The 16012-nt window shown below is 43.6% G+C and overlaps 2 protein-coding genes across 5 annotated transcripts in view; one reads left to right on the top strand and one right to left on the bottom strand.

Moving 5' to 3' along the window:
- LOC310784232 (membrane-associated phosphatidylinositol transfer protein 2-like) overlaps nt 1-12145 on the top strand; it is a 64726-nt gene extending 52581 nt beyond the window's left edge. Inside the window, exons 16-26 of one of the 4 annotated variants that reach the window (XM_083645249.1) lie at nt 320-472; nt 2047-2211; nt 3233-3568; nt 4279-4427; nt 4528-4644; nt 5285-5401; nt 5515-5663; nt 6190-6339; nt 7708-7888; nt 8730-8858; nt 9315-12145. In XM_083645249.1, the coding sequence (XP_083501375.1) occupies nt 320-472; nt 2047-2211; nt 3233-3568; nt 4279-4427; nt 4528-4644; nt 5285-5401; nt 5515-5663; nt 6190-6339; nt 7708-7888; nt 8730-8858; nt 9315-9674 (2006 nt within the window). In that variant the 3' untranslated portion in view covers nt 9675-12145. The remainder of the gene's footprint in view (nt 1-319; nt 473-2046; nt 2212-3232; nt 3569-4278; nt 4428-4527; nt 4645-5284; nt 5402-5514; nt 5664-6189; nt 6340-7707; nt 7889-8729; nt 8859-9314) is intronic. The other 3 variants (XM_083645250.1, XM_083645251.1, XM_083645252.1) reach the window with 3 other exon arrangements.
- A 1103-nt stretch (nt 12146-13248) lies between these two features.
- Nucleotides 13249-14670, bottom strand: LOC310784357 (nuclear factor 7, brain-like; the record flags this gene model as incomplete). The annotated part of the gene is made up of 1 exon (XM_083645371.1): nt 13249-14670. One exon carries the CDS (start codon nt 14668-14670, stop codon nt 13249-13251), a length of 1422 nt encoding a protein of 473 aa, XP_083501497.1.
- Between the last annotated feature and the right edge of the window lie 1342 nt (nt 14671-16012).

The raw sequence follows: 16012 nt of genomic DNA, 5'->3' as shown, positions 1-16012 counted from the left end.
GCCTTCTGCCCCTCCAACCCCCCTGACCTCTACCCCTGTGCCTTCTGCCCCTCCAACCCCCTCTCTAAACCCCCTGACCTCTACCCCTGTGCCCCTGTGCCTTCTGCCCCTCCAACCCCCTCTCTAAACCCCCTGACCTCTGCCCCTGTGCCTTCTGCCCCTCCAACCTCCTCTCCAAACCCCCTGACCTCTACCCCTGTGTCTTCTGCCCCTCCAACCCCCTCTCCAACCCCCCTGACCTCTACCCCTGTGCCTTCTGCCCCTCCAACCCCCCTGACCTCTACCCCTGTGCCTTCTGCCCCTCCAACCCCCTCTCCAGTGGAGACAGTCCAGAGCAACGCTCAGCTCCTACTCGATAGTGGGCCTCCCCTGTCCCTCCGCTGTCAGGAGACGATCAGCGAGACCTGCATCCCTGTGCCTGTGCTAAACTGGCAGGAGGGCTTCCTCAAAGCCACACCCGCCACTATGGAGTGTGTGTAGCCTCTCCCATTCACCTGCATCTGTCCCAGCCCCATTCAGTGTGTGTGTGTGTGTGTGTGTGTGTGTGTTTCTCTTTTCTGTTTGTTCCATCCTCCCTTCTGTTACATCCAAGATTTATACCTAATCAGTTACGCGTCTTTTTCAGAGTATTCCCATTGCTGTTGTTTGTTTCACAAACTTAGACTAGACCCTTTTCACAGCAGCCAAGCAGGGTAAACACAGGTGTAACCAATAACATTAATGATGGTTCCATTCCATTGAGGTGTTCCCGGTGCCAGGGCCCTGATGAATGCTTTTGGTTACGCCTGTGTTTACCCTGCTTTGACACGTCAAAATGGCTGCTGTGAAAAAGGTCTACATATACAGTTGAATCCAGCCTCCTTCTGCAGTATCAAGTCTTTTATCTAATTGCCGGGCATAGCTGGTTTAAATTTCCTGCCCTCATTCTGAGATCCTTAAGTATTTCTGATCAGAAATACAATGAATGAATGAATGAATGAATTTATTTGGTGATAAGATAAAAAGAACAAAGAGAAGTGGACAAGCACCAAATATCAAACATAAGTTAAAAAACAAACATCACAGGAAATCACCGAGGATAAAAACACAATAAAGCCAATAAAGGCTTATTTCCATTGTGGTCCCCATATGTAATTAAAAACAAATTGTTAATAACAAAACATAGAACACTGCAGAAATACGATGCAGCAGCAGTGGGTGAGGCGAGTGCAGTTCCATTAACTTGCATTAAAAGAAATTAATACAAGATCAAAAGAAACATAGCATCAGGGGGGTGAACAAATCAAGTAATCACAAATCATCACAACATGTCATGGAAATACTTTGGAGAATCCTACAAGCATCTGTTGTTGTTGTTGTTGTTGTTGTTGTTGTTGTTGGGGGGGTGTTGCATTTTGCTGTTGCCATCACTTACCCATGTGTTTGGAGGACGCTAGCATTTGTGTTTGTGCTGTGTCTTGTAGGCAGGGTTTCAGTGTGTCTGCATCATTTCCATAATGTCTGACGAGAGCTGGACAGATGATTGATGTCAACACAAGACAATGCTACATTGTCTGAATTTAAAAGGCAGGCTTTGATGTAGCGATTGTGCTGCTTGTTATGTTGAATGTGCAGAGAGCTTGGAACCCTGAATACATCCTGAATATGACCTCCTGTTTCCCCTTGTGATGATGGTCAGAGGTCATCTGATTATTATAACATCTCCAGCACTATTTTCATCACGTACGTTAAATCAAAGAGCTATTACAGGCTATTCCCTTGCTATGAGATAATGCCTAACCTCTTGAGAGATACTCACAAATGGACATAGCGTGACTCTATGTTGATGACATTTGTGATTTTTCAATCCGGGTGTTTTCAATCCGTTTCAGAAGTCAGACTTTGGCCTCCATGTGGCGAGCTCGTGCTTTCACATGTCCTCTGAATCCATGGTGCACTGCCGTCACATTGCCACCCTAACGTCTCCCTTCCCCTCATCGTTGTCAGTTCCCCCTTGCCTGTGTGTGTCTCTATGTCTAATGGGATCTCCTTGTTTCGGCTCAATAGCGGATGTTGTTCAGTCTCATGGTGGTGTCTTCATGGACAGTTCGTACCCCTCCTCCCCCGTAACGGGCCCCCACTGCCGGGCCCTACGGAGGGCCAGTGAGGTCAGCATTGCCAGCCAGGTCTCAGGAATGGCAGACAGTTACACTGCCACCAACATAGCCAACAGTAAGTGCTCTCCATCCCAACAAATCTCTCTCTATCTCTCCTTCTTTCTCACACACACGCACACGCGCACGCACACACACACACACACACACACACACACACACACACACACCGGTTTTATTTTCTTCCATCCACTCTCTCTCTTCCAGTCTTGTTTCTCTTTTTATTGCACTTCCTCTCCTCCCTCATCTTCTCTCTCTCTCTCTCTCTCTCTCTCTCACTCAACCCTGCTGCTCTGACTCTACACACACCCTGCACTCTCTAGCTGGAGCAATCTGGTCAGCCAGGTTAGACCTCCATACCCAACTTACTAGCTCTGCTTAGCCAGATGTAACACCTGAACTGTAGGGAGAAGGTCACCTCGCAAAGAGATCACGCACAGTGTTTTGTTGACCACCTATTGAAATTCAGAGTCCCGAGAGATTGTCCTGAAGAAGAGCGAGCTTAGCGCCACTTGTCACTGTCTGTCTTCTTCACTCTTACCCACTGTGTCTAAATGTAAATGCAAAGAATGAGTGCTGCATTTATCCAATGGTGCAATGCATGTACTGGACACCTGCTTCACTGAGCCATTCCTGCATTGTCTGCTTCCTATTGCAATGTCCACTGAGATGACCAGCTCTCTGTTTTTGTTTGATGTGAGATTGTCTTCCAAAGTCACCCCTTTCCCCTCGCTCTGTCACTTTTGTTACTAGGAGCATTTATACGTCATATTAACCTTATCTGCACTGAGCTGCTACCTACAGTCCTGGAGGATAAGCTGACATGATTATGAAAACGTTCTGATTTTGAGACTGTGACATCAAAGAAGTTGAGGGCACAAATGTATAACTACTAACGGATCTTTTTCAGCTCTGGCATTCACCCTGTACGGACACTGGATCAACAGTTTTCTTTCTGTTCAAGGCACTGACACCAAACATCACAGCATTATTGTCAAACTGTCATACACACCTCTGTGCCATCATCATGCATCCATTATTTTCATGTGGTTTCTTTCTCTTTGTTTTCTTTCCCGTAGCGCAATCATGCCAAATTAACCCATCCGAAAAGTCGACTCTTTTGTCCCAACTCGCCCTATCGTCACAAAACAGTCCTCCTAAGTCCCGTAGAAAAGCAGAGACCGGCCAGATCCCAGGATCTCCAGAGGCAGATCTAGTGGTCCCAGGATCTCCAGAGGCAGATCTGGTGGTCCCAGGATCTCCAGAGCCAGATCTAGTGGCAGAGCTGGAGAGCGAAGCAGAGTCTAGTGAAGGTCTGAGTCTCTCTGGCCGGTTTGAGAGTCCCCTGTACGCTGGCCTGCACTCTGCTATATCTGACCTGGTCTCATTGGACTCCCAGGCTGAAGTGGAGCAAGGTACTCTTCTCAGGGAGGAGATTAAGTCGGCCTGAGGCTACAGCTCTCTCTGTCCACCCTCCCTTTGTACACAATATCACAATCCACATCTTCAGTGCTGCTCCTTTACAAAAATCATCTGCTTCCCCCTCTTCCTTCTTGTCTTCTGTGATGGGTCCCTCCATTCTTTCGAGTACTGAAGGGTTTGAGGCATTCACTTCCATTGGTGTGAGATAATGTATAATATCCAGGCACTATCTACAACCTGTCCTCTCTCTCTAACTGCATGGGCCTGACATAATCATTAATGAACGTGGCTGAAGAATTAATTTGATCGTTCCATATCTTTTCTTTTTTTTTCACGCCCATACTAATCCAATTAACCACGCTCAATTGTTCCTATTTAATAATGAATCGCAGTTCTTTGTCACAGTCTAACAATAACCCTCTTTTTTCTCTCTCCCTCTATTCATGTATTTCAGTGCTTGGTGCCGCTGGTGATTAACAATTATCAACTTCTGCCTTGCTTCCCTGCAGCTGAGGAAGTGCTGGGATCGCTGCTGATTGTGGTTCTAGGAGTCAACACTTCATGTTGAGGCGGTTTTAGTTTCAAAGGCTGTGCTGCTCCTCTGCCCCCTGGGCCCGTGCACCTCACACCAGGCCCGTGCACCTCACACCGGCCCGTCACAGTTTGCTTCTTAACCTGTGTGCCCTCTATCCCAAAATGGCAGTTGCAGCACGTTGGTGGGGAACCAAGCGGATGGACTTTGCGCTGTACTGCCCCGATGCTCTGACTAATTTCCCCACTGTGGCTCTGCCACACCTCTTCCACGCGTCGTACTGGGAGTCCACCGATGTTGTGTCTTTTCTCCTGAGACAGGTAGGTCAACAGCATCACGTCAAGCCGCTATCACGGTCTTTGGTTTATTATGTGACTCGCAGACTGCCAGACCCAGACGTACGAAATGTCTCCCATGTAGGTCATGAGGCACGAAAACTCCAGCATCCTCGAACTAGACGGAAAAGAGGTGTCGGAGTTCACCCCGTCCAAACCTCGAGAGAAGTGGCTCCGGAAGAGGACCCATGTGAAGATCAGGGTAGGGATCGGAGCTCCAAACGGTTTTGAAAGAGACAATTTTCCGAGGGCTGGGTTCAAATCTGGCCTAAGAGCTTTGTCACATGTCATCCTCCTCCCTGTCTCTGTGCTTTCCTGCCCCTCTCCACCATCAACTAGGGGTGGAACGACATATCGCAATTCAATATATCACAAAAACAAAAATGGGACAATACGTATCGTGGGGCAGAAAGATTAATGGTAATATTAGCTACATTTTATTCTGCTGTAGTAATCACAAATGAGACTGATCATAATTTCACAAGATCTCCATTGAGATTATTATTTGCACTTTGTAATGGCATTTTTTTTTTAGTTGTTTACATCCTAGCAATCCATTGCTATTACTAGAATAAGATTTGTGGCTCGGAAATTAACAAAATTGTAATAATCACATCGTGAAGCCCATATCGTGTATCAAAATGTATCATCATGAGATAAGCATTATCGTCCCATCCCTGCTATCAACTATCAAATAAAGCAGAAATGGCTGAACAAAATAATCTTAAGGAAAAAAGAAAACTGTTTCAACGTCAATTACTGGAGTTTTGTTTTGTCAGGTGAGATGGACAGAAACTGCATTTCATCGTGTATCTGTCTGTCTGTTTGTGCTGCTTTGGTAGAATGTGACAGCCAACCATCGCGTTAATGACGCCGTGTTCACCGAAGACTGCCAGCAGTTTGTGACCGGCCGCTTCATGTACGGCCCTCTGGACATGGTCACCCTGACCGGGGAGAAGGTGCACTCTCTTTCGTCATCAGCACAACAACAGTAACACCACCTGACCATAATTGCGTTATGGATGTGTATTCAATATTAAATGGTTCTGCTTCGTTTTCCACTCCTGTGCAGGTTGACCTGCACATCATGACCCAGCCTCCGTCAGGAGAGTGGGTGTACTTTGACACAGAGGTGACCAACAGTAGCGGCCGTGTGTCTTCTGTTATCCCAGAGAGCAAGCGCCTGGGCATCGGAGTCTACCCAGTTAAAATGGTTGTCAGGTGAGATTAATTTGACATAAACTCCTAACAATGTGTCACTCTGGAGCAAAGAAGAAAAACAGAGGGCTACAAAAATGGTGCAAAGTGTTAAAAAAAAAACCCTTTAAAAAAAAGATGTTCATGTTCGAAACTATTTTGAATCTGAATTGTTTGAAGCTCCCTGATTAAGGCCAGTGCTTTAAAGGCAGTAAATGCTTTTAAAAGTTCTTCAAAGAAGAGTGCCTTGGATGTTTCATTCCTAACAATGTGTGCTGGTTTACTTTACGATTCATTGTGCAGTTTTATTTTTGTTAAGGGCCTTTTTGTCTTTAGGATTGCTTGAAATGAACGCACTTCCAGGAAACATAATAATCTATTCTTGTTGTAGTTTACTTTGGTACACTGTAGATGATTTTAATCAAGTACAAAGAACATTGCGTCTGAGAGGCTTCAAGGTGACTGCTAAGAAAAAAGAAAATGATTTCAGTCTCCCTCTGTAATGACCTGTCTGTCTGCCTCTCTCTGTGTCTTTCTTTTGATTGCCCAGGGGAGACCACACGTTTGCAGACAGCTACTTGACAGTTCTGCCCCGTGGAACTGAGTTTGTGGTTTTCAGCATAGATGGCTCATTTGCTGCCAGCGTGTCCATCATGGGCAGCGACCCCAAAGTGCGGGCTGGAGCCGTGGATGTAGTCAGGTAGCAGTTTAAGTTGAACCATACTGTATCTGCCATGAGGATTTATGTCCAGGCTCTCGTTAGTGCTGAAGCCATTACAGTAGTTATTATCATCATATGGATTATCATCGATCATGGGCTTGCACCGTAATATCTATCTGACCTCATCACCCATTATATTCCCCCTCGTGCCCTCTGATCGCATGATGCTGGCTACCTTACTGTTTCTAGAGTCAAGAAAGAAATCGGCAGGCAGTAGAGCGCTCTCCTACCGAGCTCTCTATCTCTGGAAACCAGGCTAACCAGCTACCTCTTACAGTCAGGGAAGCGAATTATTTTGAAAGCTTCAAATCTAGACTCAAACCCTACTTATTCTCACGATCATATGACCGACCTCAGCACCATTGGCTTGGGTTCGACAGTCTTTTTCTCTTACCCTCGCCTAGACACTATTTACATAGAACTTTGCTGTTGGGAACATTGCTTGACTCCTGTGTCTGTAAGTCTGTCTGTGCCCAAACACGTCTGGGTTTTGTGCTGCTGCTGTAGAATAGCTCGATTCTTTGTCTTGCTAAAATCGACATAATTTGTACTGATGTGATAAGTGTCACATGATATGCTATTTTCTGTTAATTTTGTGATTTGATTTTCTTATTTTTTTTTATAATCTATTATGTTTATTCTCTCTGCTCTTGTTGATTTTTTTTTTTTTTTTTACACGACGACAAGACGACAAGACGAACAGGCTCAGACACAGGAAAAGAAAACAAAAAAAGGGATACATATATTATCGACATTCAATATTACACCGTGTTGCGCCCAGCCGCATAAGGTGCTTATGTGCTTGTAAGAGATATTGTGCATGGGATCCTACGCAAGGGTCCATGAGAGACCAGCAAGGCGAGTCATCCGTCGCCCCTAACCTCATCGAGGTAGGCTAGAAATGGGTCCCAGATGGCTGATTTTTTTTAAGTGAGTTGGACCTCAGGAACCTAAGTCTATCCATCCATATAACAGATGTCATGTCCGTCAGCCACAATTGAAAAGAGGGGGACTTCCATTCCTTCAGGATGAGTTTCTTGGCAACAGTGTCAGAGACTGTTGCACAGCTGTAGGGAAGTTGAGAGAAGACTCCGAGCAGCCGAAGACGGCAAGTTCTGCCTCCGGCTGAAGGGTTATTTTGTAGGCCTTAGAGTACCAATCAAATATTATTTTAATATTGTTTTGGCACTTAAAAAAAACTTTGAAAATGTATCTATTATATTTTTGACAATTTTAGGAATTTCTCAAGTAAGAAATACTAAACATTTGCTGATTACAGGTTGTTATTTTGCTGCTGATCCGACTGAGTAAGAATAACGTTGTTATACCTTTATTTTCTTATTTCAGGCACTGGCAAGATTTAGGTTATCTGATTATCTATGTGACGGGACGTCCGGACATGCAGAAGCAGCGGGTGGTGGCTTGGTTGTCTCAGCACAACTTCCCTCATGGCATCGTCTCCTTCTGCGACGGCCTGGTGCACGACCCACTCAGACACAAGGCCAACTTCCTCAAGTCCCTGACAGAGGTGAGCCTGGGATGAGGGGAGGAGTCGGGGGTTTATGTGCAGTTCTGTAGGTAGTTTTTTTTATCTGTAGAGTTGATCTTCTCAAAATTAATTAAAACCGTGTCTTCATTATAATTCTGCTGTCATGGTTAGGGACAGGAATTCATAAGATCTTATTGATACCGATATGATACCTATACTGGTACCAATGCCATTTTGACTCTGCTTATCGGTCTGATTCTTTATCGATTCCCTTATCGATTTCTGATCAACTTTTTGTGTGGGGAAAGAAGTAGGCCTGCACAGGTCTTCAGCATCAATACAGCTGTTTCATTATCTCTTGAGTCTGAACACAGTGTAGGATGTCTGTCTAATAAAATTTGAGCATGTTAAAATAAATTACAATGCTCCTTTCTTAAAAGGATATAACATGTTTCAACATAATTTGCTGGTGTTTCCACCCTTGAAATGATCATTTTACAGATGTTACAAGTAGCACTGTTGTCATCTTTCTTCGTGAAATGAAGCCACGCTTTGGGCCGTTTCTTCCTCTCCGCCATGGCTCCTTGCAAGTTTGCAGCAGTGTTGATGCAGTTTGACATCATGACTCATGAGTTTTTGCATTGCACAACTGTCAGAAAAACATGCCGGCATCGATAAAATGAATTAATAATATAACCTCAGAGGCAGATTCAGAGTAATTGGATAATTTGGAACCGGCTCTAAACTATTCCCCTTCTCGATTGCCATCCCTCGTCATGGTATTACTATGAAAAAAATAAACCTGAGATACGAATGTTTAGCTCAAATGTGAGAAATACACAGTGCTAAGCAATGTTCATTGTTATTTTACTGATTCCAGGCTAATATGAAGATTGTTGCTGGCTACGGTTCAACCAAAGACATCTCCGTCTACACCTCCATCGGCCTCTCTCCCTCCCAAATATACATCGTCGGAAGACCCTCCAAGAAGATGCAGCATCAGTGCCAGGTACCATTTAATTCTCTTGTACATATGAGGGGGAAAGAGTTTGCTTTTTATTCATTCAATGTTTATTTGAATAGAGAAAGATTCATAGAACATCTGAAAACCATCTGATGTCACAAATCATGACATTGATAGCATATTGCGCATTTTCAACGTTTGTCCCTAGATGGGCATTTGTCAAAACATAAAATACAAAAAAGACAATGTCAACATAAGGAAGATCTGACCAATTATATGCAAAGATATGTATTATTCTATTAGAGATATTAGAGATATTTTATTTTCAAATGAATGTGCAAACTTCTAACTCATAACACATTTCAAGCAGGCTCAAGTATATCTGCAAACACATAATTGAATTGAATTACTGTTTGACTTAATTCATCCGCTGAGTGAAAAGACCCTGTGAAAATGCTCTGTTTCGGTCCAGTTGACAGTCTGTTCTGGTCCTCTCCACAGTTTATCACAGAAGGCTACGCAGCCCATTTGTCCCAGCTGGAGTATAACCAGCGCTCTCGGCCAGCCAAGACCAGCAGCACCCGCATGGTGCTACGCAAAAGCAGCTTCGGCTTGGGCGCAAACAGCGACTTCCTGAGGAAGAGGAACCATCTGTTGCGCACCATCTCCGCCCAGCCGGCGCCCAGCTCCCCTACAGGCAGCATCCACAGCAAGCCAGAGCGCACGCAGAGCCAGTCAGACGGTACTCACAGCCAGGGCCACGGGCCAGGACCGGCTCAGCGCAGCATGAGCATCACAGCCAGCTGCTGGGGCCGCAGCAGCAGCACCAAGCTCGACCCGGGCCTTTTCAGCCCAAAGTGAGGTTCCAGTGTTCAGAAGAGACACCATGAAGTAGCTCTGGGAGAGCGACTTAAAGATCCAGTGCCGAGGAAAGAGATACATGACATTAAGACTCGTGGAACGAGAGTGGAAAACGGTCGTCTCGCACCAGATGATAAAGTCCCACGATGAAAACAATGGGTGCTACAAACCACTCTTTGTAAAACCAACATCAATATTAAGCCACATTCAACACGAAAAGCTACGGACAGAGGTTATGACTATTTATTTTAAAACGCGCAAAGGTTAAATGCATTTCAAGAAGCATCTTTGTGAAGTAGGAACATGCACACACAACATAAGCAGACCTAGTTACTATTGTAGGAATCCAGACTGTTTCTTATTGTATATTTAGTAAATATTTATCAGTGTCTTGAATACAAGATCAATGTGTCATCTTAGCATCTGTCCTCCGGAAATGGGCTTTAGATTGGAGCTGGTTCCACACATAAGCACTCCCATGCTGTATATAATAGCAAGTAGCATGGTGATGCTACTCTGCTGTGTTGCCCGCTGCGCTGTCACTGACTAGTGACTACTGCGGTCATTGCAAGCACAGAAATGACAAAATACATTAACCATGTCGATAAGTGAATTGTTTTAAAAAGCCAAGTCCTGTTTATGTGATATTCAGATAGATTCTAGCCTGAGAGCAGACTTGAGAATCAGGACCCGATTGAATGTTTTTGTTTTCTGGTTTTTGCCACGCAAACATGGAGAAATTTGACCCAACTTGGGGTAAAATCAACTTCAAAGTCAAAACAATGGTTTGGTGATTCAGTCAAGAATGATCAAGCATGGTACATTATGCTCCTATTATTACCATTTACAAATAGACGTAATTGTGCTGGCGTTTGCACATCGATTACCAATTCATACATTCTAGTTCCAGTTGTTTTTTTAAGACTCTTCTCAGGGCCAAAGAGCCATCTGAATATTACATGGAGAAAGACAACTAAATTACCCTTTAACTATGGCTCCAGCTTTTCATCACATTACACTATTACAGTTTATGTGCCAAAGTAAACGGTATAGAATGGTGTGCTGTATATGAATGGAAAAGAGGTGAATCTAATGTCCTGTGTAAACATGGGACTGCTCTGAAAACTAGATTGTGTAATTGTACATGTATAGTTTGAATGGCCCTACCAAGGCCTGTACATAATGTTATATTATAGTGTAGATCTGTTATCTGGTTCATTGAGAGGCCAGTTTCAAGTGTCTTCTTTACTCTGGGTGGGAAACACCGCCACATTCAGGATATACACTCTTTATTGTTATGACTCTTATTTAAGATGATATAGATATTTTAAAACTTCTTGATTTTGGTGAACAAAATGTGTTTTAAGATTATTTTTAGCGACATAGTGTTTTATTCCCTCCTACTTAATTTGCAGCAGCCAATACTCAGAGGTCTTTGCCTGGCACAGTATTGTATTTTTGTCGTTTTATCTTGCAAATCACCAGAATTGTACCAATGGAACTGCTATATTGTGTCATATATTGTATGTTTGTTATTATATATTTTGGACATTTGGGATACGGCTACTCTGGTTATCCCTAAGCTGTAAATGAGGCATTGAATGTGCTCATAGATAATCCTCCTTAGGTTAAGGTCTATCTCTCTCTCTCTCTCACCATCCAATTAGCAACGCCTTCAGAGGAAGACAAATCTGCCACTTGTAAATTCTGTATATGGTTTTGATCAATTAGTTCTGAAAGGGGTAACGATTTATGTTTTGTTCATTCAAATTATGTATATTTGTCCCTCTTTTAAGCATGTATAGATCTGACTGCAATGGACCAATATGGGCTGAAATGTAAGGGAAAAGGTGCAATATTACTCAAATCATACCACAAGATCAAACTGACCATGTTGAGAAAGTGTCACAATGCATTGACAATCAGTTGAACAGGCACATATTCCACAGCTACACATAATTACATTTTTACAAGACTAGAGATTTCTCACAAGACCGTGGTACTGATGTGTCGGGTTAAAAGCATGACAGTAGAAAATGCCAATATGGAGATTGGATCGTTTTTGTTGTGAGGTTTCTGGCTGGCTGGTATCCTGCTAATACAGGAATTCACTTAACATTAAAAGTGACCCAGAAATCTACACCCCAAATGCAAATGTACACTTATAACTTGATTTTTTTCAAGAGTGTCGCCTGTTGTCCTGGCTGGCTTAAACAGGGTGAAAGGTGTGACTAATATTGTGTTGTTGTGTTAACTACTGTCCTCCTGCATTTTGACCTTTTCTATATTTGGCTTGAAGCCATAGTAAACCTGCTGTTAAAAGTATTGCTGTTTGTACATTGAAAGTGATTTGAAAAAGGACAGACAATGCTAAAAACATGCACTCTTCTCGCAATGAGAACTACTGAAGCATATTTTCTTCCTCAGAGATCTGAATTGCCTGGTTATTAAACTCCAGAGAATATAAAGTTGAGCCTGTGCGATCATCTGTGGAGTTTGAGTACCTCTGGGCAGACAATCGTTCTGATTCTGTTACTGGCACACATGAGGCCTTACATTGACCATTGTTACTCTATCTAGGCCTAGAATGGACACTGCTTACACCCAGTGTGAATTGACTTTAGGGAAAAGAATAGGACATTAATATAGAATTTGCTGTACGGAAATAGGAAACAGATAGTTTCTTATATGCCTTTGGTTTGTTATAATTTTAATGTAAATACTAATTGTACAAAGGATAAATGCTTGATAGAAGTCCTTGTAGTTTTTTTAAATACAGCTACTGTAAACCGATTACATGCTCCCATGTTCAAAACATATTTTTCACTTATAGGCAGATATACGGTACTCAAGTAAACATCTATTATAATTAGAGCTGCTGCACAGTGGTGAGTCGGGGCAGTCATTTTGAGGAGGAAAAGAAAGACAAATGAGAAATACATGAGGGTCAATCAACAAAACTTTATTGCTCAAAAATGTCATTAAACCTTGAAATAATGCGTCTCTAAACTGGGGACCCCCCCCCCAAAAAAAAAGAAAGAAAAGACAAACCATCACAAACCAATTCACAGTAGTCTTATCTATAAAATATGAGATGAGTGAGTTTGTGCATAAATGAACATTTCAGACCATCTATATCCATGTATTGCCATTTCCACAGCACATTAAATGAACTTGCTTTCATAGGCTGTATATACCGTTACATACAAAAATACCCTAGTAAAGGCTTGGGCAATATTTAGGTATCCGGATTCTGACTTTATTCTCAGAATCCTGTCTCAGAACTCAAACAAATGTTTCACATGTGGCTTTAATCCACTTTGGTAGTTTTAAATTGTAAAAAAAAATCAGGCAACCCCAAGGTTGGGAACCACTAGTGTAGAGAACCTACAAATCTGGAATAAAGTCAGATCAAATAAATTTAACACTTCAGATGAAGAACCGAAGAACACAGGATGAATTGTTACCTGCAGTCTAAATAGAGAAAATTACTTTAACAAGTAGAACTTGCCTACTTTGAGATATGGCAAAATAAGAAGAAAAAAGTTGCCTATTTCAGCTCAGCACCAGCACTTCAAGTCCTCAACATGTTGGTTGGTGGACATGTCCCTAACAGGTCCACTGTTACAGAGACCTTCACAGGTAAAATATTCAGAGAACATTCATCCGAAGTACAAATGTATGGAAACAGCCTGTCAGTGAAAGTGTGTGTGAAGGTGTGTATGTGTGTGTTAGTATCAGGATCAGAGAATGACAGCCTTCCTCTGTTCCAGTCAAGATGCACTCTGACCTTCTGGGGCTTCTTCTCAACTGAGAGATCAGTATAAGCGGCTACCGAGACTGCGCTGTATTCACCCTCAATTAACCTTATTACCCATACTCCAGACTCTATACGATCTCCCTTTCTCTCAACAGATTCTGGTGCCACACCTACCTCCCAGGCTTCACTGTCTCCAACCTCAACAACCCAGCTGTGAGTTCCTGAGTTGAAGCTCCCAGAGCCGAGAACAGAGCAGGCATAAAACCTCTCTGGATTTTCAGGAAGATGCTCTCCATCTCCAAATGCTACACTGGTCAGATCTTCAGACAGCATGAGGCATGCGTCAGCAGTGTTCTGGTCCAGAATCACAGGCGTGTAGGAGACCATCTCCTTCATCTTGTTCCAGACTGTGAACCTCAGGTTGCCCAGGTGTTTGGCCTCATCCATCAGAGCTCCTGAGACCGGCAACTGTGGATCATCCAGAAGGGTGTGCTGGACTCTTTCCACTGTAGCCTTATAGTTATGCAGGAAGCAGACAGGGTCTCCAGCATCTACAGTTCTGATTGTGCCTGATAGAGCTGCTATCTCTCTGCTCAGATCCTCAATCTTCTCCTTCATCATCTGACTCTTCTGCTCCTCTTCCTCCCTCAGTGCAGCGATCCTGGCCTCCTTTTCCTTTTGTAGAAACTGGTGAAGCTTCTTAAACTCCTCATTAATCTGCTTCTCTATGCGTCGGGCCTGGACCTTAATGTGTTCTGCTATTTGATCACAGTTTTGTTTAACTTCATTAAAGAGCTCCAGTTTCTCCTGTAAGGGCTTCAGTGACTCCTGAAGTTCCTTCTTGTGATGCCGTGCAGCTTCCTCGATGGGTCTGAATCTGTGGTCGGTGTGTGTTTCTGAATCTCGACAGATGAGACACACTGGCTGCTGATGGTCCAGACAGAAGAGCTTGAGTTTCTCAGAGTGCAGACTGCAGAGAAGCTCAGATCCTGCTGAAGCTCTCTGATCTCTCTCCAGTAAGAAAGCCTCACACATGTTCTTCAACACCAAGTTACAAGGCGGTTTACTCTGTGAAGATGTAGCCCTACACACTGGACAGGCATGTATTTGTTGACTTCTCCACCATCTCTGCAGACAGGCTTTACAGATGCTGTGGCTACACGACAGGATGACTGGATCTTTAAAGATGTCATGGCAGACAGGACAGGAGAGATACTCCTCTGATCTGGAAGCCATTTTCTCTCTCAGTGAAGCTGAAGACAAACCAGACAGAGATGAATAAAATTATGAACGAAAGGTAATTACTGTAGACTAGGTAGGTAAATATTGTATATTAAGACTTTTTTTTTTTTTAACTCACGGTTATCGTCATATATCGTGAGACCCTAATCCACACGTCCCTGTTCTTGTCCCCATATTTGTATCACACCAGTTTCTTGTGTGCCTTGTTACTTTAATGTTAGGTTTTGATACTTAGGCTACTGTAAAAATCACACATGAGAAATATAAAGACTTAACCAGTAAATAGTAGCTTTGAGCGGATTTAATGCCGTTTATACTTACAGCTGTTCCGTGTTGTTTATGTCGATGGTGGGAGGCAGCCATTGATAGTGGAGCTGATATTTGGCGCGCACGCGCGACCCGGAACACCACGATCCTCCGAGTCCGGACCGTGCTGCTCCGGACATGCTCCGGACGCACTCATTGACCTCGGCAAAGATGGCGGTCGGGTCAGAATATTCTTGAGCGGTCAGCTACCTTACCGATCCCCCCTTTCGTTAGTATAGTTTACAACTGCAATTGACCAACAGAAGACTTTGTATGTATGGCTGATATTATGGCGAATATATAAAGTGGAGACGAGGCTCCGTTTAGCACTGAGAGGAGGAAGTAGAAGCTCTCTTATGGACTCAGATGAATGGGTTAGCTGTGAAGCTATTGAGCTAACGTTTATAATGCAGCTTTGAAGAACGTTTGTCATTAAAACTATGGAAATCTCTAATGTTCAAAACCCGATAGGGTTGGCGAACTAGCGACTAACTGCGGCTGTTGAGGAGATATTTGGGCTGTTTGAAAGAAGATAGCAGAGTACGAGGAGGAAGCTTCTTTGCCTGAGTCTAGACCTTCGGATCTTCCCACTCCACTGAGTTGACCGACTGCTTCTGAAGAAGGAAATGGAGTGTAACGAGTTAACCATTCAGTCTGATATCAGGCTAGAATCTTCTCGTTCAAAAAAGAACGAGCAACAATTAAAGCTGCTGGACACGGTTTTAAATCCTGAAGTGTGGTTACAAAGAGCAGACACAGAGACCCCACACATTAAAGAGGAACAGGAGGAACTCTGGATCAGTCAGGAGGGAGAGCAGCTTCAGGAGGACACAGAGACCCCACACATTAAAGAGGAACAGGGTGAACTCTGGACCAGTCAGGAGGCAAAGCAGCTTCAGAAGGACACAGAGACTCCACATATTAAAGATGAACAGGAGGGACTCTGGATCAGTCAGGAGGGAGGGCAGCTTCCAGGGCCGGAGGAGGAGGCTGATATCACCAAGTTCCAATTCACTCCTGTTTCTGTGAA

The sequence above is a fragment of the Poromitra crassiceps genome (assembly GCF_964638095.1).
Source record: "Poromitra crassiceps genome assembly, chromosome: 10".
Taxonomy (NCBI): domain Eukaryota; kingdom Metazoa; phylum Chordata; class Actinopteri; order Beryciformes; family Melamphaidae; genus Poromitra; species Poromitra crassiceps.
This window is presented reverse-complemented; position numbering and strand designations above follow the sequence as displayed.